This window comes from Patiria miniata, unplaced genomic scaffold, assembly GCF_015706575.1.
Source record: "Patiria miniata isolate m_02_andy unplaced genomic scaffold, ASM1570657v1 HiC_scaffold_1, whole genome shotgun sequence".
NCBI lineage: Eukaryota > Metazoa > Echinodermata > Asteroidea > Valvatida > Asterinidae > Patiria > Patiria miniata.
In genome coordinates, this window is record NW_024037047.1 from 7424518 (window position 1) to 7447470 (window position 22953).

A 22953-nucleotide genomic window follows, 5' to 3' on the forward strand; every position below is an offset into this window, starting at 1 on the left:
GACGTAAAGTAAAGGAATACCCACAATTTTCCATCAGATGCTGAAAAATTTCACAAAGTCTCAAAAGGACAGAATAGAATTGGATTTCCTTAAAGAAACTAACCGAGAAAATAAAATTCTGCGTGTCAAAGAATGAATAACCATATTCTGTCCATCATTCTCTACTTGTTACAATTTGAGCAGAACATTAATTCCTTTACTCTAAAGGGCACTCTCCCTGGATCATTTGAAGATGAGACATATTCGAAAAACTGAACCAAACCTGTTAGGCCCCGCCCCCTGGCAACAACAAGTGTATATCTCCTATCCCGTTCGTTAGTGTGAGGTCATTTCAACTTAAACCACGCCCATAGGCGTTTGCGTCAAGTAGATTTGGCATTGCGCACTCTGTAAGTATCCTCCACTGCTCCTTGTTGGATGCCACGTGCCAGGTGTGTCGATCTTTGATGTCATGCTGACCCCCGTGCTTGTCAGGTCCCTGTTTACTCTTTTCAGCCACGTGGCTCAATGCCCACCTCTTGGCAGCTTGTTCTTGCGGATCGCCTCTAGAAGCGCTTGCTTGGCAGGTGTTTCCTCGGGCAGTCTCAGGAGATGGCCTGTCCACCTAGGACGTCTTCTGGTAATGTCTACGCTCCAAGGGATCTCGTTAGTTTTCTTGTAGAGTTCTTTATTTTGTGACCTTCTTTGTCCATTTAATACAAGGATTGAACGTGAGAGCCTTCTGTGAAAGGCATCAATGTTCTCTTCTATTAGTTACTGTCCATATTCATTGTTGTATAGAAATACGGACGCTATTAAAGCACGCCCACTGCACACGGAGAAGCATTGGAACCGGTGTCATATGAAAATCCGACTCGTATGAAAATCGGACTCTTTTTCCCTTTCATTGGTTAAACCCTCTCACGTGACCGGTCTGTCTCCTAATAATCTATGCATGAGCATGCGCAATGAGCCCGTATTTCATAAAAACTCAATTCATGCTACACCGGAAGTAGTACCAAGTGGCGTGTGTAGCCAATGGGCGCTAGTAATCAGTGGTGCGCGCGCGTGTATGACGCAAGCACTTGTGAACCGGAGGTCTTACTGCTTGTTCCAGACGCGCGCCATAATAAGTGCGCGCATGTCGCACATAAATCATGGCTGTGATTGGTCAAAGCATCATTGGGCGTGGCTAAGTGGATCGATATATTACACAATCGATCCACCGTACCAGGATCCGTGATTATACTGAAGTCCAAATAATACCAAAGTCAACCTCGACTTTAAAGCTACATTTGCAGTTATCCAAAATGTAACTGACGTAATTGTTTGGGAAACAAATTTGGTTGAAAGATATAGGGGACTAAACTCCCTATGAAATTATTCTTTCTGGCATTCTGTCATTTTGTAAATCAACGAAAGAAAGCCTTTCCAACGATGCGTCTAAAGACGTATCGTTGGAAATTCCCGTTAGTAGTTCGGTTTTTTTATTCGGCAAAGCGCGCGCAAGCGTTGACACGACGCACACGCGCGCGCGCGGTTGCTATAATTCTTCGGATCAGCGCGCAACATCGCGTTGCTATATCAGCTCAGTGAGAACGCGTCTCGGACGCTAACGTCAAGCCCAATTCAAAACACGATTCAGTAACTTTTGATTTGAAATTGAGATCCGAGATTGTTATTTCTTTTTCGAATTATACAGCTGAAGCTTAGCTGAAACTTCACCAGGTTAGTTGTTTAGCAACCTTCTTTAGATTTTGAGCACGTTTTTTGCTTCAAACGAACAAAATGCACAAATTACAAATGATGGAATGTTCCTTTAAGCTCTTATTAAGGGAATAACAGTTATTCCCATTAATAAATACCTTTTTAACGAAATAAACAGTTAAAATGCTCCAATTTTGTGACTTTCTTTCGGCGATATTTCCAGACTTTTTTGTGTTCATGTTCATGGGCCATATTTTAACTTATGCGTGGTACCCTGTCTCTTCGATAAGCGTTGTTATACACCACTAGCCGGGCCCAGGCTGTGCTGGACATTGCTGGACAACGTCTTCATTGCGTACGAGTACGACGTCCAGGGTTTGGACTTTTGCTGCCGTAACGAAACAAATTACAATAATGTTTTCATTTTTTTACCTGATGGAGGAAGCTGAAATTTCGTTTGCACACTCCTTGTGTCCAGAATTACAAAGATGCTTGATTTAGGAAAGGTAAATATGTCGTTGGGCGAAGTGGTTAAAGAAAATAAATCGTAGATCTACGCTTTCGTCGTAAACATCCTCAGTATACTGCACTGCTGTATGTACGATGTCCAGTCGTTTTAAAAAACTTCCTTACGCGCGCGCGCACCCATAGCAACTGTGTTGCGAATGCGCGCGTCAGTCTCACGCGAAGGTGGTTGAGCGCATGTGCAGTGCTGTATTGTTACAAGCTGCCGTATGACTGTTGTAAGTTTGCCCAATCATTGCCTTCCATGGGGCTGGATCAATGCTGGTTCAGGGGCCATTTTTTTCGCTTGTTCTTTGAAGCCGGTCTTTATCACCGTTAATGCCCGGCCACGTGATCGATTTTCAACCAATCAGAAACCATCAACCTTCTAAGGTATTTATTAATCCTTTATAAAGGAAAGTAATGAGGCCAATAACTGTACCACAGGATACTGATTTTGCAGCGGATATTTTATTACAGACACAAAGACAAATTGGTCGGTGAATATGTTATTTCTTCCTATAAACTATTAAAACACCATTCATAAATACCTCAGACAGTTTAGCTATTCCTATTGGTCGAGAGCCCGTCACGTGGCCGGTATTAAACGGATGATAAAGACATGGCTAGCTGGTCTTAAACACTTTTCCAGTGTCACAATAAAATGTGGACTCCTAAAAATCCAGTGCCTCTTACCGTTTCATTGGTTGAACGTTCACAATCCTCACGTAGGCATGCGCAACACTACAAGCGAGTCAGAATTTTATAGTTCTAAATTCAAAACGCAACGCCCCAGGTGCGTTCTGCGTAACATCGCGCAGAACATGTTACGCGCGCGTCAATCTCCATAAAAGGGTTGTTTACATCTTACTCGCCAGCTGAAAACTCCATTATTTTGCTAGAGGGATGTTTCAAAAAGCATGAAGTGAACTTGTTGAACAAAATTTTTTGAACGAATTATTTGAATTTTTTTTACGGAAAAGGTATTTATGAATGGGAATAAATATGTGCTCGGTCGGTATTTATCACTCTGTTTAATACCGCTTAGAGTCTGGGTGCTGATAATTACCCTCGCCTCCGGCTCGGGTAATTATCAGCACCCAGACTCTAAGCGGTATTAAACGAGTGATAAAAACCTCCGGAGCACACATTTAATCCCTTATTGATAGTATAAGGTTTGTGAAGTCTTATAATTATTTCTAAGAACAAGAAATATGGAATTGAATCTTGATCCATGACACTGCAATTTTTCTGTTTACGTGTTGCGATTTTCAACTCTGCCAATCCTTTTATTTGAACGGCTTTTATTTGACTATGCAGTTTCTCCCTGCAATAAAAAAAATTATTATAAAACATTGTTTCGATGGTTGATATTTCACAGAACAAATTGAATCCACTTTCGACACATGACACTGCATTTTTCTGTTTACAGTTCGCGATTTCGAGCCTGCCAATCATTTCCTGTTTGATTCATAGACATTGACCTCGGTAACATTGTCAATAGAGCCATTGACTGTGTGATAATGGAGATACAGGTGGGTTTTCAATTCCGCTGGGCTTGAAAATAGCCTTCGTTCGAGACACTGCACGCTTTGTGCGGATTACAAACAAACGAGCCGTTGCACTAGAATCTGGTCATGAGGTAACTGCACGGTGCTGATCAGCACGTCTGGAACTAAAGCTAGTGGTTTGAGGGTTGTACATGCATAAATGTGCGCTTTTTGATGCCAATCGCCACAACCAACTCCGCGCCGTTCGGACTAGACACATATCAGCAACCGGTTTGTTCTTTGAGTAGATCCGAAGCGTGTCTGAATCGAGCAAGATGACGAAGGGAAAGAAGTGGGTTCTGGAGAAGCATTTCCAGGGAATGCCCAAGAGGAGCGACATGAAGATCGTGGAATTCGATCTTCCGCCAATCAAGGATGGCTGTAAGTTCACATGTCTGGGTTCACGCAAAAGCCGCCATTGCAGAAAGTGTGCGTTGTACTAGAACAGCTTTTCGTGGCGCCAGTGTTGTGGAACGAGAACTGCCCCCAGGGCAGCGTTGTGGAACTGGAGTCCGTCGCGAGTCGCAGTTTCAGTGACTCAGACTCGACTCGAGTTGCACCAGCAAAAGACTCGGACTCGGACTCAGACCGACCATCATGACTCGGACTTGACGCTATCGACTCGTGACTCGCGAGTCGCGCATTTTGTTTACACCCAAAAATACATATTCAATATGAAATTAGAAAATGTATTGACCTGCGATGGACTGGCATCCCATCCAGGGGGGATTCTCAGTTGTTCCATGTGCCAAGGAAACCGGAGATAAAACGCAGGCCTGATGCAACATACAATTTATTGGCTCGTGACAGACTTTACATTGGAATGAAACACTCTAAAAAATAATCAATCCAGTAGAAACTCGGTCTACTTGATTAAATATATATCATTCTAATACGTCTGTTCTCTGCAGTTTCAGTCGGTGGGAGTGAATGTTCACATGGTTTTGAACTAAGAGAGTATACATGTTCAAATTACGGTCATAAACGAAATTTAGATCCTTACAAAAACAGTCGATAATATTTTCTAAACCTAGTTAGCGGTAATGTTACTGTCATACACTCAACCAAAAAAGAAAGTCCTCCCTTCCAATAGTTTTTTGTTTTCTAACTCAAAAACTACTGGGCACCTCTCGCTGTCGCTCATTTAATCAGTACAAAAATTCCTTAGCAATCCAGACACACTCTTTATACAGAAGTGCCACTTTTTTCGGGTACCATTTGTCATAAATTGAACAATTTTGTACACATCATCAATGCTTTGGGCCAACAAAGAGTATGGCTTGATTGCTAAGGAATTTCTGTACTGATCAGTCGTAATTTGAGCAAGATATGCCCAGTAGTTTTGAATTAAAATATTATTTCTTTTTTGTTTGAGTGCACTATGACATGTAACGGTCGCTTTTACCTACAGCGGTTCTGTTGGAAGCGGTCTACCTCAGTGTGGATCCGTATATGAGGTGAGTTTGTGTCCTCATTAATTTGTTGTAGTCTCGTTTCTGTTTCTGTTTTTCATAAACTCTAGGTGGAATAGAGGTTACGACGGATCAAACCAATCTTTGCTGCATATATACCAATATTGTAGGCCCTATGTAGCCTACTGTGGACGGTTCAGCTCAACTGTTGGGCCAAACGGCCCAAAAAGCTATAATAGGCTTCAAAAATTTCACGAACTGGTGCAGTTACGACAACTTCATTTTGTTCATTACCTCTTTTACCAAATAAAAGTTTCTAGTTAAAGGTAAAGTACATCATTCGTAATTTGTGCATTATGTTCTTTTGAAACCAGCAAGAAGGATGCTTAACAAATAACCTGAATGCTTCAGCTCAGTGAATGCTGTTACATTCCGAGAAAACAACATTTTAAGACTTCGATTTCAATTCAAAAGTTGCAGAGTCATGTTTTGCATTGTTCTCATTCAGCCGATTGCAGAATGCATTGCGTCTATGTTAATATGTCGCCAGCCGGTTGGCCGAGTCATGTGGGACAAAGACGCATTACTCGCAGTCGTATTCTGGACCCTAGTATTATGCGGTATAATACTACACTAATGTTGCAATGGATCGACCATCGATGTTTCAAGTTTGCTTGAAGACAATAATGTGTCACAATTATGTATATTTTCTCGTCCATTTTGTTTTCATTTTTTTGGTTAGGGTTTTCTCAGCTAGATTGTCTGAAGGGGTTACAATGATCGGTGAGCAGATTGCGAGGTGAGTTGAAGTCATGCGAGAGCCATTTCATTTTTATCTCAAATCGTCATTATTTTGAGGACACAAAAATCATTAATTCATTCAAGCTCCTTCTTTATCCTAAAAGGGCCGGGGTAAGGAATCCGCCCTCTCTCAACTTTTTTCCTTGATACCCTAGAAACAATTTTTTTTTCGCGACCCGAGCTGTCATGACTTTTAAGCCTCGAGTCTTGCGCATCTTGTGATACTAAAAACATAAAATTCGGACCACGGGTTGTCGCGCAGCAAACAATTTTCCGGCGCTACACGCTGTGAAAACCGAATTTCCCATATTAGTCAGGTGGCTTAGGTCCATTTTTCGACAAGATCGTGACCGACTGGTCCAAAGCACCAAACTTGGCAGATACATTGTTTAGGCCCTAGGAAAGATATTTAGAAGGGGTGACACCTGAAAATTATCTGGGAAGGGTACCTTATTTGCATAAATCCAAAATGGCGGCAATTGTTAAGCTTTTGCTTTGAATTTAGTGTTTTAATCAGCCCTTTATTAATATTCAATGTAGTTTAAAGTATTTATTTCTTATTTTAAAGTCAAAGTAGGTAATAACAACATATAGTTTGATGAATTATCTTTAAATCATATATATCACATTGATTTGAGAGTCATTCATTAACATTTTTATACATATAAAATGCTGCTAATATTGTGTAGCATTTTTGTTGCACATACAGATTGAAGGGTGCGTCTATTGACCCATTTTTTCTCCCTTCCTGACACATTTCATTTGATTGGGGAGTTTATTCTTCTTGTTACCAACTATTTTAAAGGTTATAACTGTATTAAACACTACCTTTATGACTTATTTTTTAGAAAAGAAGAAGTATTTATTATTTTTAAACGTCTTTTGTGTAATAATAGCACTACTTAAAAAAAATGTCTGGTGTTCGATACGTAGACAAATTCTTAATTTGAAAACTCCAGCTAGTTTTGACCAAGAAATTGTATTGTTTTATCGCAAATCTATTTTAAAACAATTATTTTGCTCGGTGGTCGTGTGGTAAGTCGTCTGTACTAGAAAGCAATAGCTCGTGGGTTCCATTTCCATCCGGTTGATCTTTTCCAACTTTCCCTAGGGAGCTAGTGTTTATACATCGGTAAATGGCAATATCTAATATTGATCAAACAATTATTCCACCACGCCCTCAAGAGATTGATGTTACACTTATTATTTCACTCGGCCGTCGTCCTGAATGAGGTATACACCTGTTTCAAGAACCATCGATATTGCAAAGAGTGGTAGGTAAAGGATCTGTACATCATTCACTTTATAAAACTGGATAATCCCGCATTTACAGAAATCTGGGGAAAGGCATGGAGGGGAGGGGCGCCAAAATAGAGATAAAATATGTATATAGGGGACTGTGAGAGGCAAACCCGAACTTTAACTTTGTGTATATGGTTTAAATTCACGAATGGAGTTGCCAATCGTGAAGTATAATATTAATGTGTACGTGACATCTTTTGGAAATCTGAAATACCGGTACAAACATTATGGACAATAAACTTGCGATTAATTTTAGAGGTTCAGTAGTGATAATCATATTGACTAGCATGCAATTTTTGTCCGTTCACTAGAACCAATACTTAGATGTAGAGAAAATTGACAACGGGGTGCAAACACAGTATAGGCCTGTACAGAAATGTATGCCCATTGTCAACCATATTAGTAAACAGATATATTGTCTGTTTTCCAACTCAATCCACAAACTTTCTCTTATTTCTCATTTTCTCAGGCTTAAATATGGATAAATCTTGCGTCATCTGTGGTGAAGTAGGTAATGACATGAAATGCCCAGCAGATAGCCTGCAGAAAAATGGTTTAGAGGTTTATCAAGCGTTTATTGACATTGCACTTGAGTTCCAGGAACTTGAAGCCTTACCAGTAGACATTGATTTGAAAGGAGTTACAGCCGAGAAACTTCTGGAAAATCGTGCCCAGTGGCACAAAGCCTGCCGTCTTAAGTTTACACGCACACTACTTCTCAGACGTCTCGAATCAAAAAAACGTACTAAATGTGACTCCCAACAAGAACCGGTGAACAAAAGGTCCAAACGCAAAGCCATTGGCACCCCAGATAAAGAATCATGCATTTTCTGTTCTCAGACATCTGGAAAATTACACAACTGTTCGACCATGATACTAGACAATCAGCTGAGAATGATGGCCACAGAACTCAAAGATACAGCACTTCTCGCCAGAATTTCTGGAGGGGACCTCGTAGCAATTGAGGCAAAATACCATTTTGACTGCCTTTCTGCATACAAGAGTCGATACAGAAGTGAACAAAGAGCAACCTCTTGCCCAGATACAAGCTTTGAACAGAGACGTGAAGCAAGAGTATTTGCAGAACTTGTTTCCTACATTGAGAGCAGTGTTGAAAATGACACTTTCATCTTCAAACTCACCGAGTTGCACCACTTATATGAAAGTCGGCTGCGGGACCTTGGAGTTGACAAAACTATCAATAGAACCAGACTTAAGCGCCGATTACTGGAGCACTTCATAGAGGAGTGTCAAGAGCAGTCTGTCGGAAAAAATACACTTCTTGTTTTCAATGAGGGGATGAGGAAACTACTCAGTGAGGCCATGCAGTTACGAGATTACACATCAGAAGCTCTTTCAATGGTTAAACTCGTTAAAAGGATCAGGCAAGATATATTTGATTGGGAATCCTTCAACTTCACCGGGAGTTTCAAGCATAACTGCCAGGAAAATTCTATACCGGCAAGCCTCAAGACGCTAGTTGCCATGCTACTGAATGGGCCTAACGTTAAACACCAAGATGTTACCGAGTCCCAGGTCTGTCTGTCCATAGCCCAGATGATCTTCTTCAATGTAAAAAACAAAGGTTCTGTGGCGAAAACCAGCAGGCATTCAAAAGAACGGGAACCACCCCTTCCTCTCTACCTCGGTCTATGTATTCATACACTCACGAGATGCAAAAAGATAATGAACATCCTGCATAGACTGGGCATCAGTGTTAGCTATGACCGTGTTATTGAACTAGAAAAATGCCTAGAAAATGCTGCATGCAAGCGCTTTGAAGACGACGAACTTGTCTGTCCCACAAATCTGAGAAAAGGTCTGTTCACAGCGGGGGCTTTGGATAACATAGATCACAATCCGTCCTCTACTACAGCCAAGGGCTCTTTCCATGGCACTGGAATCAGTATCTTCCAGTTTCCCACGGTATCCAACTCTGGAACCTGCAGAGATCCCGTTGTAGTCTGCCCTTCGTCAAATAAGTGTTATCTCCCGGAAGATTATACAACTGTTCCCGCCGTGGCTTGTCAGACTTCTAAACTTGAAGTGCCCGAAACATCCCTGAGTGCCATTGAAGGTAAACTCGAAGATGCAATCGCTGCAGAAGCCTGCTGGATGGAGAAAACTAGCCCACTTTTAAAGAAGGACAAGCTAGAGAAAGAAGACTTCATTGCCTGGTCTGCTTTTCATGCGTCAACACAGCCGCCTCCTTCAGATCCTCCTGCACTGAATGCTCTCTTGCCCCTCTTCTATGAAAAGGCTTCAACCATTGCCATGATCAAACATGGAATGGAGATCCAAAGGCAAATTATCCAATTCCTCAACCCCTGCCAGACACCACTTACTGCACTGGACCAACCACTGTTTGCCCTTGCCAAGTTTGTTCAGTGGCATTGGCCCGAGACCTTAGGAGAAGCGCACTTCGTAGTGATGTTCGGTGGTCTTCACATCGAAATGGCTCTATGGAACACGATTGGAGACTTCCTGGAAGGATCTGGTTGGACCGCTGCCTTATCCGAAGCTGGTGTGGCCTCCTCAGGTACAGCTGACTCCTTCCTCAAAGCTGCTCACCTCACTAGAACGAGGCACAGTCATCAAGTTACGCTGCTAACACTGGAAAATCTGCAGAGAGACGCTTGGCAACTGAAAGAGAAGTCTGACAGTGAGACGTCTTTTGAAACCTGGAAACGGGAAAGGATCAAGTCAAGTCCCACGTTCCAGTATTGGGATATCATCATGAAATATGAAACACTTGTGCTGATTTTCATCCGTGCTCATCGAATCCGGGATTTTGATCTCTTTGTGGAGGCTTTGGAGGCTCTGGTGCCTTGGTTTTTTGCCATGGATCACACCAACTATGCTCGCTGGATCCCCATCCACATACGAGATATGAAAGCCCTACCGAAAAGAGTGAAAGAAGAGGTCAAACAAATGTGGGTTCTGCAAAAGACTCGGCACAAGTTCTCTTGCATGCCCCTTGACCAGGGTCATGAGCAAAACAACGAACAGGTAAAGGGATCTGGTGGAGTGGTAGGACTTACCGAAAACCCAGCTGCCTTCAGAAGATGGATGGTTGCTGGACCACAGCAGGCGCGACTCTTGAGAGAGTTCGAGGACGAGTTCATGGAAGGAGAAGACATCAACATGTACAAGCAGCATGAACAGGGAATGAATACTCAAGAGGTCTTCAGAAGACAAGTCAACAGCCTCACTGAAGCAATCTCAGAAATGGGGAACCCTTTTAAGGACGACTGCTCAGAACTACTAGCTTTGGACACTCGAAATTGTGCTGATGAAGATGTGGTAACCACAGTCCGTACAATCGAAGCCATTGGAGTTTCCCAGTATCAGAAGTATGTCAAGGATGTGATCTTTGACCGAAGCACCAGTATTCATAAACCCATCAAACGAAATACTTTGGCACTTTGGAAGCGACCAAAATCGAAGGCAACCACCAGTACTAAACATCAGCTATCAAGTCTCAGAACTGATTGCAATCTCTTCAGTCAACTGTACATCGCAAGTCAGTACCGTCAGGGAGACTTAGAAGAATTCTTCGCCCATGAAAATCATCCATGGCCACCCTCACTCTCAGTATTTGGAGAGCTCCGCCTGCCCACGAAGAAATCTGATCTGACAGAAATGCTGACCACAGATCAGCCAGAACCCCCATCGTACTACCATGCCAAGGTTTGTGATGGTGCTGCTATCGTTCACGCACTGCCTGCTAATCAAGCCAGTACATTCAATGAATACGGTGACAATGTATTTCTCCCATGGATCCAGCAACAGTTGAGAAACAGCGACCGAGTAGATGTAGTATGGGATACATACAAGACAGATAGTCTGAAGCAATCCACGAGGGAGAAGAGAGGAAAAGGTCTAAGGAAAAAGGTTGGAGGGAGCACTAAGCTTCCAACAAACTTTGCAAACTTTCTACAGGATCCAACAAACAAACAAGAGCTATTTCAACTACTAACAGAGAAGGTCTCTACCTGTGAGTATTCTGCTGGAAAAGAAGTCCACATTACCTCAGGTAGGTCTAATTAGAAGAATTCTTTGTAACAGTTATCTTAAATATCTTTTACATTGGAAATATCTCCATATTGAAAATTTTTAACAAATGTGGATGAGTTCAATAAAGTAAACATTTTTTCATTGCAGGTCAGTCTGTAGTTTCAAGAAATTCCAGCAAACCAATGCCACCTTGCGACCATGAAGAGGCAGACTCAAGAATCTGTATCCACATCCAAGATGCCTTGATAAATGGATCCAAAACAGTGCTTGTCCGTACTGTAGACACAGATGTCATTATCATCCTTGTTGGAGTGTTCTTTGACCTCCTCACTTCTCACCCTGGAACCGACATATGGGTTGAATTTGGCATGGGGAAACATATCCAGTACTTTAGCATCAATGCAGTCTGCAACAAGCTCAAGGAACCAAAATGCAGGGCTCTCCCACCATTCCATGCATTCACTGGGTCTGATACTACTTCCCAGTTTCTTGGAAGAGGAAAGAAGTCAGCATGGGAGGCATGGAATTCGTTTCCTGGTGTCACTGAAGCATTCAACTCAATGTCGCAGCATCCGTTTGAGGCTCTGACGATTACCAGTCCTGCATTTCAGCTCCTTGAAAGGTTCACTTGCGTTTTGTATGATAAAACAAGTCCGCTTCATACAGTGAACGAACTAAGAGAGGAACTATTCTCAAAGGCAAATCGCACCATGGAAAAGATCCCTCCAACACAGGTTTGTTTAAGTCTAATTATTGATATTGAATAGTGATGATTTTAGCATTGCTCTTCTCTTTAAAAATAAAACCAGTTCAATACATTTCTCCCTTTCCCACTGATATATAGGCAGCACTTCTGCAGCATTCCAACCGGGCCCTGTATCAGGCAAGCATCTGGACAACAAGCCTGAAGTCTGAACAGCGTGCTCCACCGCCTGAAGGATATGGCTGGGCAAAGGTTGCATCTGTATGGAAGCCGGTATGGTCACTTCTTCCAGAGGCTGCCAGTGTCTGCAGAGAGCTGTTTAAATGCGGATGCCAAACCGAGCCTCGTTGCTCAAGAAGATCCTGCAGATGCCTTAAAGCTGGACTTTCTTGCACAGCACTTTGCAAGTGTGGTGGAAGCTGCCAAAATCTCGAATGATCATCATTGCAGTGATCATTTCCACATGGGGGAACGTCTAACAGATCACCACTACTTCCCAGTATGTTTATGAACAAAAAATGAAGAGTTGTATAATTTCGGCCATATTTCGAACCACTATACTTCATGTTTTATTGTGGTGGCCATTTTGGGTTTTTGACTTGTAATGATTATCAAGTGATGTCACACGTCAAGAAAATGTTGTTTAAGTGCAGGATGAGTAAAGAGAACCTCCAAAGAACAGATTTTAAATTGTGTTTTGCTTACAATATATACAAACATACAGAAATATATGCTGAGATATAGCGCGTGGCAGCCATTTTGAAATTATGCAAATTAGGTACCCTTCCCAAACTATTTTTAGGTGTCACCCCTTCTAGAATATCTTTCTTAGGCTCATAGAATGTGCATGCCAAATTTGGTGCTTTGGACCAGTCGGTCCAATAAGCTACCTGACTATATATATTGTACGCAAAGCAGAACCATTTGAGCATATGAATAATTAATTAGTCATAATTCCAAAACCCTTTCACCTATAGTCTTGACATTTCTTGGGTAAATTTATGTTGAGATGTGCTATTCATGTACCGAGTTTCATACTTTTTCGTCAATCAATGGCCGAGATCTTAGGGGTGGAATCCCTCCCCAGCTGTGAGATGGTCAAAATAACCCGGCCCTTTTAGGTTAATGAAATGAAGCCGACCGCTACAAGGCTGAAAACCACTGAGGTCAAATTCAAACGGTATTAGAGAACAAAGACGAGTATACCAAGGTTATTTGCTCCGTAAGACAAAAACTGATCGGTGCGGTAGAGGTGCTACACATCACTGGAAGCATGCACAACGGACTCTTTAAAGAGGTGTTACAACTGATAATAACCAACGGATAATGTATCACCGACCGTTAATGTAACAGCAAATGACCGATACTGTATCACTAACCGATAATGTAACAACAATTTGACTGATGTGATACATTCTACTAAACTATCAGTCAATTTTGATACATAATCGTTTAGGACCGATAATGTAACAATTGATCGATCGTGTAGTACATTCTACACTGTCGGTCAATTTGTATTACATTATCGGTTAAGTGATACATTATCGGTCAATTGTTGTTTACATTATCGATTGGTGATACGTTATCCGTTGGTTGTTATATTATCAGTTGTAACATAGGGTGTTCAAACGAACCAAAAACAAGGGTCCCGTTTCAAAAATAGATTAGTACAAAAAAAAGTGCGAGCGCACAATAAGCTCCGGCCGTCTTGCAAGAATTCGATCAAAATGATCCCTACCTTTTCTCCAAAAAGTCAACGGTCAACCTACCGAAAATTTAGAAGAAAATGAAAGATGACATGTTGATCATCTATTTATTTATTTACTTCTTATTAAAACTGGGTAGCCCATTCAGTGGAATCCACTGATCTCCCATGGGCCCAGTAAAGAGAAGACAATGTGTGAAGAAATTACAGTTTTAGAGGTGGGAGGAAAAGCCCAAAAGAGTATTCTGAGGAAAACCCACGGAATCAGGTAGGGACTGAAAGCCCAATCCACATATTGACCCAGGCGGGATTCGAACCCGGGTCACAGCGGTGGAAGGCGAGGAAAGTACTGCTACGCCAACCTGACTCCCCAAATCATCATTCATTGTTTTTGTGCAGCCTGAATACCCGTGAGATTTCCGAGTATTTTAAACAGATTTTTGAAGTGTGGGGATTTAACACTGCTGTCTGAGGGAAATTTTATACTGGAGTACACCCTTATTATAGCACTGTCTGAGTGCTGCCCTCTCCTTGACACCTCGCCGAACGGATGCCTCACTATTGACTTTGACTGCCTGAGTTCAGGAGGTGTCTATGTATTACCCACAAATTTCGTATGATACTTGCAAGGTGGGTGGGTCTGTGTGTGTGTGTGACATCTGATTAATATGCTGTCTGGTATCGTTGAACTTGGCCCCTTAACTTGGGTGTAAAGTGCAAGTGCAGTTGACGCTGTGTCTGCCTCGTCGGTGTCGTACTGCCAACGTCTGGCTGAGAACTGAAGAATAGGGAACCAATGTCTGCTTATTAAATCACATTTGGGGGCAATTTATTGAAATGTTGAAAATCTGTATGTTTTCTTCCGATTTTTCTTCTTTTTTTCTTTCTTCTTGTTTTAGCCCAAATCACATAGACTTTGTACACGTATATTCTAGGCGGCACTTTCGGCGGTTTCATGTTCAGATCTTGATCAAACTAAACACAAACAACGACCATAGCAAAAAAAGGTCCGCGTCGATTGACGTAGGCCCCTAATGATTACGTCATCATGTATCATGTGACATCATCTTAAAGATGCACTTTCCAAAGGCCTATATCTAAATAACTACTGGGTCGATTGGGTTCAAAAAGTGTGTGTGTACATTGACATGCATGTGTTGTAGGGGAAAATTGAAGTGACGTCATAATGACGTCATCACGTGTCATTTGACGTCATCGAAACTCAATTTTCAATGGCCTGTATTCAAATAACTACTGGGCCGATTGAGTTCAAAGTTTGCAAAAAGGCCTACATAGAAAGGGATGTGTTAGGCCATTGAACGGACGTCATGATGACGTCATCATAACGTCATGTGACGTCATCATAAAAGAGCAATTTTCAGTGGTCTATATCTAAATAACTACTGAGCTGATGGGGTTCATATGTAGCCTTGGTCAATGCTCTCGTCGTTATTCGTCCCGTACGTGGTCAATCGTCGGCATATATCCTCATGCGCTAGCACATGCATGTAAAAATACAGCGCGAACAGCGACCTCATGCGGCCACTATTTTTATGCAAATCAGTTGGAGACGATGTCGAGCCTTGGTTCAATCGTCCATGTGAATTTTTGGGGGTGGTGCTCATTATGTTAATAACCTTAGCTGACCTTAAATGTCGTTTTCTTATTGGTCGATCGTTGCGTGGAAACTTGCATAGTGAAACGTGGCACCGTACATAATCCATACACGAACACATTGTGTGTCTCTGCACACGGCACCAATGCACAAAAACTGTGGTTCCTGTCACGTCCGCAAAAGGCGGAATAGCTGCAAATAATTTGATGACGTCCGGATTTACCAAGGTGTGATTGGACACTCCACATATTAGCCCTGCCTACATTATCTGTATTCGCATACGAGGTCGTGCGCTGGAAATCTAGCGCAAAGTAAAGAAAAACATAAGCTTTGGCCGACGATTGAACCAAGGCTCGACATCGTCCCCAACTGATTTGCATAAAAAATAGTGGCCGCGTGAGGTCGCTGTTCGCGCTGTATTTTTACATGCATGTGCATAGCGCGTGAGGATATATGCCGACGATTGACCGCGTACGGGACGAATAACGACGAGAGCATTGACCAAGGCTAGTTCATATGTTAATGTGAATAGAAAGGGACGTGTAATAGGTAAAAATTAAAAGGACGTCATGTCGTTTTGAATAATATTTAAATGAAAAAAATGAAGAAAAAAACATACACCTTCAAAATTTTAGTCTTTTAGTCGGTTGGACAACCAACATAATGTAGTTGTATTCTGTATTTTGTATTCGTTATTTATATATTTTGTATTGGTGCTTAGTTTGAAGATAAGGCAACTGAGGACGACGAACAGTTGAGCTGTTAATAAATTATTACGCTCTTTTGTTCTGAAGACTGGGTGTTCTTGGTCCCCTTATTCATCTCCTAATTAGGAGTGTGCATTCAACCAATACTGGAACGATATCTTTCCTTCCCAGCTGATATGTTCCCAACAGCTCAGGAATCTTCAGGTACAGGGGCCGTCGGCGTGGTGGCGTTTAAAGTGATGACACTTTCGGGACGTTACGTCGCACTAAAGCAGAAAATTTTGCTAACTTTCAGCACTATTTTATGGCGTGGATGAGCTAACGGTTGCGCTCGCAAGGGGATTTTTATTGTAATGTCACTGATTTAAGCAACTTTTGCCTCTGAGGTAAGCGTGCCCTGTTGCTGTGCTTACAGCTAATACGCTCCCCATCTTAATACAGAAACCATCTAATTTCAGACAAACCCATTCAACCTTTTGGTATGATGTTACTTGGAAAATAAACTGGAGTCATATTCTGTTGGTGTTTTGATGCAGGGTGATCGAGAGCAAGAACGCCGAGTTCCCGGTCGGTACCAACGTGCTGATCGAGGCTGGCTGGGTCAGCCACTCCGTGTCTGACGGGAAGAATCTGACCAAGATACCGCCATATCCAGAGGGAGTGCCGCTATCTCTGGCCTTGGGAACTCTAGGCATGCCCGGGTAAGGAGACGCAACTGGTTCTGCTGACCACGAAATAGCCACTTCTTGGCTCTTGCCCGTCAATAAAACATTATAAAGTGACCAATTAGATCTCGACTTTCGGTCAGATGATGCAGGGTAGCTGAGTCAAAACTCAGTCACAAAAAAAAGTGAAAGTGGGCGTGGCTTATGACCAAATCCGGAACGGCCCATTCTTGACCATGATATCATCATTTTTTGCTTACTGGGTTAACAAACAAATACTGCGCACACGCCAGAATTCTTTCCCATAACATGAGGCATGTGTACGTGCTTTAGTATACGGTGGCCCTTCATGTTCCACATTGACAAGATCGAACATTAACATTAACAAGATGGATCTTCACATTTAAGGAGTAACGTCCACATTGCGAAGGTTAAGCGTTCATATTGCGAAGGTTCAGCATTCCTATTGAAAAGGTTAACATTAAAGTGTCGTTCCAGGGCCACCGTATTAGTAAGGATTCTGTGCTAACGGTTTAAGCGTAACCATAAATTGGGTCCTGGGCCCAAACTATTTGTAGCTGACAGGCAGAAAATATTTCTAAGCCAAATTATGTGCTGAGCAACACAATTGGTTGAGAACTAGTCCCCAGCCATAGAGATGGCGTGGCATTTTGACTGGTAACCATTTTCTGCTTAGCAAATTATCTCCTGTGGCTAGTAACCTCATGGAATTTGCTGTATATAGAGATTTGAAGTTCCTTGTTGGTGCGTTGTTGTTTTACTTCTTCTTCATTATTCTGCAGTATGACAGCCAATTACGGTTTGGTTGATGTCTGCTCACCCAAGGCTGGTGAGGTGGTCGTAGTCAGCGGTGCAGCTGGGGCGGTCGGTAACGTGGTGGGACAAATAGCCAAAATCAAGGTAGGTCTACGTACGTGTGGAGTTTGGAAGAAAAATGCATTGCAGTTATTGACTCATTTAACAAGTTTAAAGGTAGGATCATTTGCAATAACCCCCAAAACGGGTCTACCTATTTAATAAGCAAAAGCCTGCTCGAAGTGTAGATAGGGGTGGTACCAAATACCCTGTGATATTATTCCACCAGAAATGGCTTCGATCGAAAGAAAACAACTGTTGAACGTGATTTTAAAAAGTGTGCCCAGGGGCATATTTTTTTGATGTACGTTAGCAACCGGTATCCAGTTACGATTCCCCAAAAATTGAGCAGTACGTTTCCTCTATTTTCTTAAACTCCAATAGTTGTTATGCGCCCTACTTTTGATTTTGACGAATTGTGTTGCTTCAAATGAAAAAAAGGCACAACAAGCAGATGATCCTATATACCTTTAAGATATTCGTTATTACGTTAGGGATGTAAAGTCATCGGCTTCGCCGGCTCGGATGAGAAGGTGGCCTGGCTGAAGCAGCTGGGATTCGACGAAGCCTTCAACTACAAGAAAATCAAGGATCTGGATGCCACTCTGAAATCTGTCGCCCCCAACGGCATTGACATCTACTATGATAATGTGAGTTTGCTGTTAAAGCGCTAAGTTGTTGCCACTGCATTGGGAAGAATACATATCAAAATGTCTGCTAGTTCAATCAAGGAGCTATTAATAAACAGCTAGCTTTAAGAGTACCGACCTGCAAATTGACTACCATAGACTTCAGTGATAATTACGCAAACTTCCAAAAAATCTTCAAATACTCACAACTCCCCAATGTGTTTGACACACCCATCACATGCAAGCTTATTTCATAATCTTTCATTTTCTGTTAGATTTTTGTTCCGTTATCTGATAACGTTTTGGAGAAGATCACCACGAAAAGTAGTCCTGTGGCCCATCGCCATTTTGCAAAATGACGCCTGTGCTCCATTGCAAAATATAGCAATTTTAGGACGCAAATTCCTGAAAATGTTTACAGAAATACGAGCTCACACTCCTGTGCACGGCTCCCACGCACATTTTTCTTTTACAAACCTTCAATTTCATGGCCCACAAAATGCTCCAATAGCAAAGAGTTTGAGGGTGCACAAATTGTGATTTGGCTCGCGTACGCAATTCTTTACCCATTCACAGGTCTGCACCGTTATGGTTCAGCACATAGAGTTTCTTATAAGTATTCCTCAATGAACCCTATAGCTAGTGCGCCCTCAGGCGTCTGGAGGATGCTGCTCATCTCCATGTACTTTCATATTGCATTTTTGTACAGGTCGGCGGACAGTTTTCCAGCACCGTACTGGACAACATGGCACGACTCGGACGTATAGCTTGCTGTGGTTCTATATCGTCGTACAACGACACCAAGCCACTCTTGTGTGAGTGTGGATACACTCTTAAGATTCCATAGACTATAATCCAAAATGCCATCACTACACCCACGCAGGCCCCCTTCAATGGCGAATGCATTGAGCCAGCAACTGCCCTTGGTGGGTTATCTGAACAGTGCATGACACATACAGTGTTCGCCATCAAGAGGGGGCCGCCGTGTTCGGATTGGTCTGTACGTCTTGTGATGGATGGAATATTGCAGCCACATTTACCTACTATCGACTGCAATGCACAGATAAATCCCGCTTATACTACGACATTTAATTTTCTTTCTTGCGTATTGTTTCCAGTTTCTATCCCACACCTATGCGTGGCTCTTTGCCGTGTGTTGGAGCAGTACCCCTAAAGTACCCCTAAACTTGCAAAATCAATTAAGAAGCCAGCCAGTCGTTATTTTTCATTTCTTGTAGTGCCCGCAGTGCACGGTACTCTAATCTTCAAGGAGATCACCATGAGAGGTTTCATCATTTTTTCCTACCGTGACCGCTACCCAGAATGGGTCCAACGAAACATCCAGTGGATTAAAGAGGTCAGTATTTCGTTAAAAAATGAAAAGGTCTCTGAATCTGGGTTCTATTTGGCCTGACACTTCTCAGGGTAACAATGACACTTCTGTGACTCATTTTCCGGGTCACTTTGACCCGCAAAAGAATAAAGCCTGAAAAGTGAGGTCGTTTCGCATCTTTGGTTGCCACAAGCATCAAAGCAGGGAGCCAGGATACGTTGGCATGTTGGTGTGAGCGCACAGGCGTAAGTTACGTCACGAATCGACCACCAGTCGACCAAGTCACTCGCACGAACTTGCTTCTGACTTCAATTTGCCGCTTGTGACTATGCGCTATCTCCCAGCCCTAACAAGTTCGCAGAAAGTATACAATTAAGCCTCAGTTCAGTCCATGCAATAACAGCGTGTACGTTGACAGACAGTGTGATCGAATCATGCCATCGTAAAAAGGATGCAAGACATGCTTCTCATGTATTTTGTTCGTTTTCAACAATAACACCACTCAAAATTCAAAGGAAAATGTTCAAACCTTGTTTTAGTTTAAGCTCAGTGGCTATAAAAACTATTACGATTTCCGAGAAAATAGTTTAAAAACAAAACAAGCACAACCTTTTTGATCACGAAACACGATATCGTCGATGGCACTCTTTATTCAAAAAAATCAGTCAATTGACTAATCGTTGGTAATCACCTACATTTCTTGAATTTCTTCTAAATTACAGCAAGCCAGACAAAATAATATTACAAGGTGTTCATTACCAGTAAAATCTTTAATCCAAGTTAGCCTTTTGAGGCTCAGCACAGTGCTCAGAAAATGCAACAAGGTGTTATCCAAAATTAATCTAAACAGAATGGTCTTGACCAGGGTTGGCTGATTTACGTTGATTTAAATCACTGATTAAAATCGCGATTTAAATCAAATGATTTTTTTATAAAAATCACTGATTTAAATCACTTTTTTGTACAAATCTAATTTTTTGGCAAAAATCAATTGATTGAGGGTCATTTTAATCATTAAATCAACTGATTCCACTTAATTGCAAAGTGTAAGATGTTGTTAACACATTCAAACACCCCTACTTCATCACCATCGACTCAATTTAGGTTTTGCATAATTACACAAAATTGTTGTTTTGTTTAAGTCAAGATCTGAGTTGAAAAGTTTCTGTCGTATTTTTTTGTATACCATGTACAGGTGCCATAAATCAAGTTTTTATTCATATCCAAACACAACGTATCTCAGCTGCATCAATCAAGCAATGCACCTTTAAAGTGTCTTCAGTAATAATGTACCATTGAACCAATTATGTAGACTACATGTAGAAGAATTAAGTGATTTTTTAAATCACTGATTCAATACAGTTTTTTTTCAAAAGCATTTATCAATTTATTGAGTTTTGTGGATGATGGGTATTATAGGAACATGTAAACTCCTTAGTGTTGGGTGTGAGGTGCACGGGGAGATTTAGACACATGTTTAGACATATCAATATTTTGAAAGTTAAAAAAAATCAAAAACAATCTGATTGAAATCAAAAAAATCTGATTTAAATTAAATAAATCCGATTTTTTTTTTTTTTTTTTTTTTTTAATCAAAAAAAATCGCCAACCCTGGTCTTGACTCTCAATGTTTTATCATTGTTTTTTGTAAACTCCTCTCTTTTATGATCCTCCCAGGGAAAGTTGAAATACAAAGAGCACGTCACCAAGGGATACGACAAGATGTTCGATGCTTTCGTGGAGCTGTTCTCGGGAACAAACACTGGCAAGGCCGTCGTGGAGGTCTAAACACTCGTGGCTGCGTCGTTGATAAACCTAGCTGCACTGTAGCTGATGGAAAGAGATAGAATATAAACGATGGTTTTGAAGTGATTTGTTTTAATGATTTTTGCCTATCTTCAGTTTGACTTCAGTTTGGGAACAGATGTAGAAGCTCAATTCAGTGGTCTTTAAGGCTGGTACATACTTCACGCGAACGTCAGTGCGAAGCGAATAAACTTTATTCATGAGTCGACCATATTAAATTGAAAGCGAGGTAAAATCTTGCGAGAAGTAACGAGAGCAAAAAATGATATATAAGTTCATTGCAACGTCTGCTCTGACGAATAATTTAAAACACGCACCTAATGTTTTAAGCCACATTTAAAACAAAAAATAATTCAAAGTGAGGCTTGGAACACGATTGAGAATGGCTTCCTCTTGAATAAGGTCTATTCGTTGGCGTAATGACGACCGTCAGAATGAAACTTTAAAGGGGCACTACGTCCTGCAATTCGCCCAATTGGGCTACAAAACAGACTTGGGAAGAAATGATGTTAATCGGTAAGAACATTAAGTAGCATATAAATATCCACACGACTATCCTCGAAAAACGGGGCGTTTTGTGCCATTCTTGTGTTATTCGTACGGGAACGAATTTCGGGGTCCACTTTTGCGACCCCAAACAATCGGGCCGTGCATGTTAGTTGTGATTTCATCCGTAAAGTGTTTTGCGGATGTGTAAGAAACCAAGTTTGTGCATTGGTGATGTATGTTTTTATGTGACACACAAAAATTGTATCGTACTTTGACTGAAAACGACAGGAAAAACATATCCGTAGTCCGTCGTGTCCCATGTAAACAACAGGTTTTTCCGTCTTTTCTCGGGAACGGTAATATATTAGGTTGGTTTCCTTTCAACCACATGTTTGAAATAGGATAAGTAAATAATCCAAAACATGTTATTTTCGGGGAATTCTGGACTTAGTGCCCCTTTAATTGTTGTCATGAAATTCGCTTCGCTTTAGCTTTTGGCGTGAAGCAACCTACCTTTAAACGGTTAGATAAACACAATCGGATCCCAATTGCTTTTTGGTTTTAATTACCTTGTTTTTAGTTTGTTTTAGACTTTATAATGTGGAAGAACCACTTCAGGTTAAGATCTGAAATATATTATACCCTTTAGTTTTATCGTGCAATTATCTGCTTAAGACTGCTCTTCTGAAGTTCTGTTCAAATTAGAAACTATTAATTAATTAGTGTTAGAATACACTTCGAAGGCTCAAAATACCATCGAATATGCAATATCAAGATGTCTGTATAAGACTCATAGGCTAATAGTTTTAGTTCATAAAAGTATCAAATGCTGGTTATTTTTTAAAACCGATATCTAGTGAAGCTATATAACTTTAGATACAACTGTTATTACATAGAAATAAATCATTTTAGCTAAAAGTTATTTGTTTACAAAAAAGGAGGGGGGCAAGGACAAAGAAAGTGAAAAACAAGAAGATGAAGGGCGAATCATATTACCGTTAATTTCATGTATATTTAACATTTGAAACCAGTTAGATAACGCTTCATATTTCAAAGAACGAAACGCAATACAAAATGTAGAAGTGACACTGACACGTGAGACTGCAATTTTTCTGTTTACATTTTGCGATTTCATTAATGGCAATTAATTATA

General features: G+C 41.2%; 1 protein-coding gene across 1 annotated transcript; it reads left to right on the forward strand.

Annotated features, from left to right (window-relative positions):
• Positions 1-3940: 3940 nt before the first annotated feature.
• Positions 3941-21677, forward strand: LOC119721401 (prostaglandin reductase 1-like). Its single transcript, XM_038191475.1, has 9 exons — positions 3941-4121; positions 5152-5197; positions 5895-5951; positions 16539-16703; positions 17471-17588; positions 18038-18193; positions 18882-18987; positions 19411-19529; positions 21183-21677. Exons 1-9 carry the CDS (start codon positions 4016-4018, stop codon positions 21291-21293), a joined length of 984 nt encoding a protein of 327 aa, XP_038047403.1. The 5' UTR covers positions 3941-4015; the 3' UTR covers positions 21294-21677.
• Positions 21678-22953: the final 1276 nt, after the last annotated feature.

Bases quoted from the DNA above. Each gene is read 5' to 3' on its own strand.
- LOC119721401 (XM_038191475.1), top strand. From the start codon at position 4,016: ATGACGAAGGGAAAGAAGTGGGTTCTGGAGAAGCATTTCCAGGGAATG. The intron at 5,198-5,894 runs GTGAGTTTGTGT...TTTTTTGGTTAG, and splicing joins AGTGTGGATCCGTATATGAG to GGTTTTCTCAGCTAGATTGT. The intron at 16,704-17,470 runs GTAAGGAGACGC...ATTATTCTGCAG, and splicing joins GGAACTCTAGGCATGCCCGG to TATGACAGCCAATTACGGTT.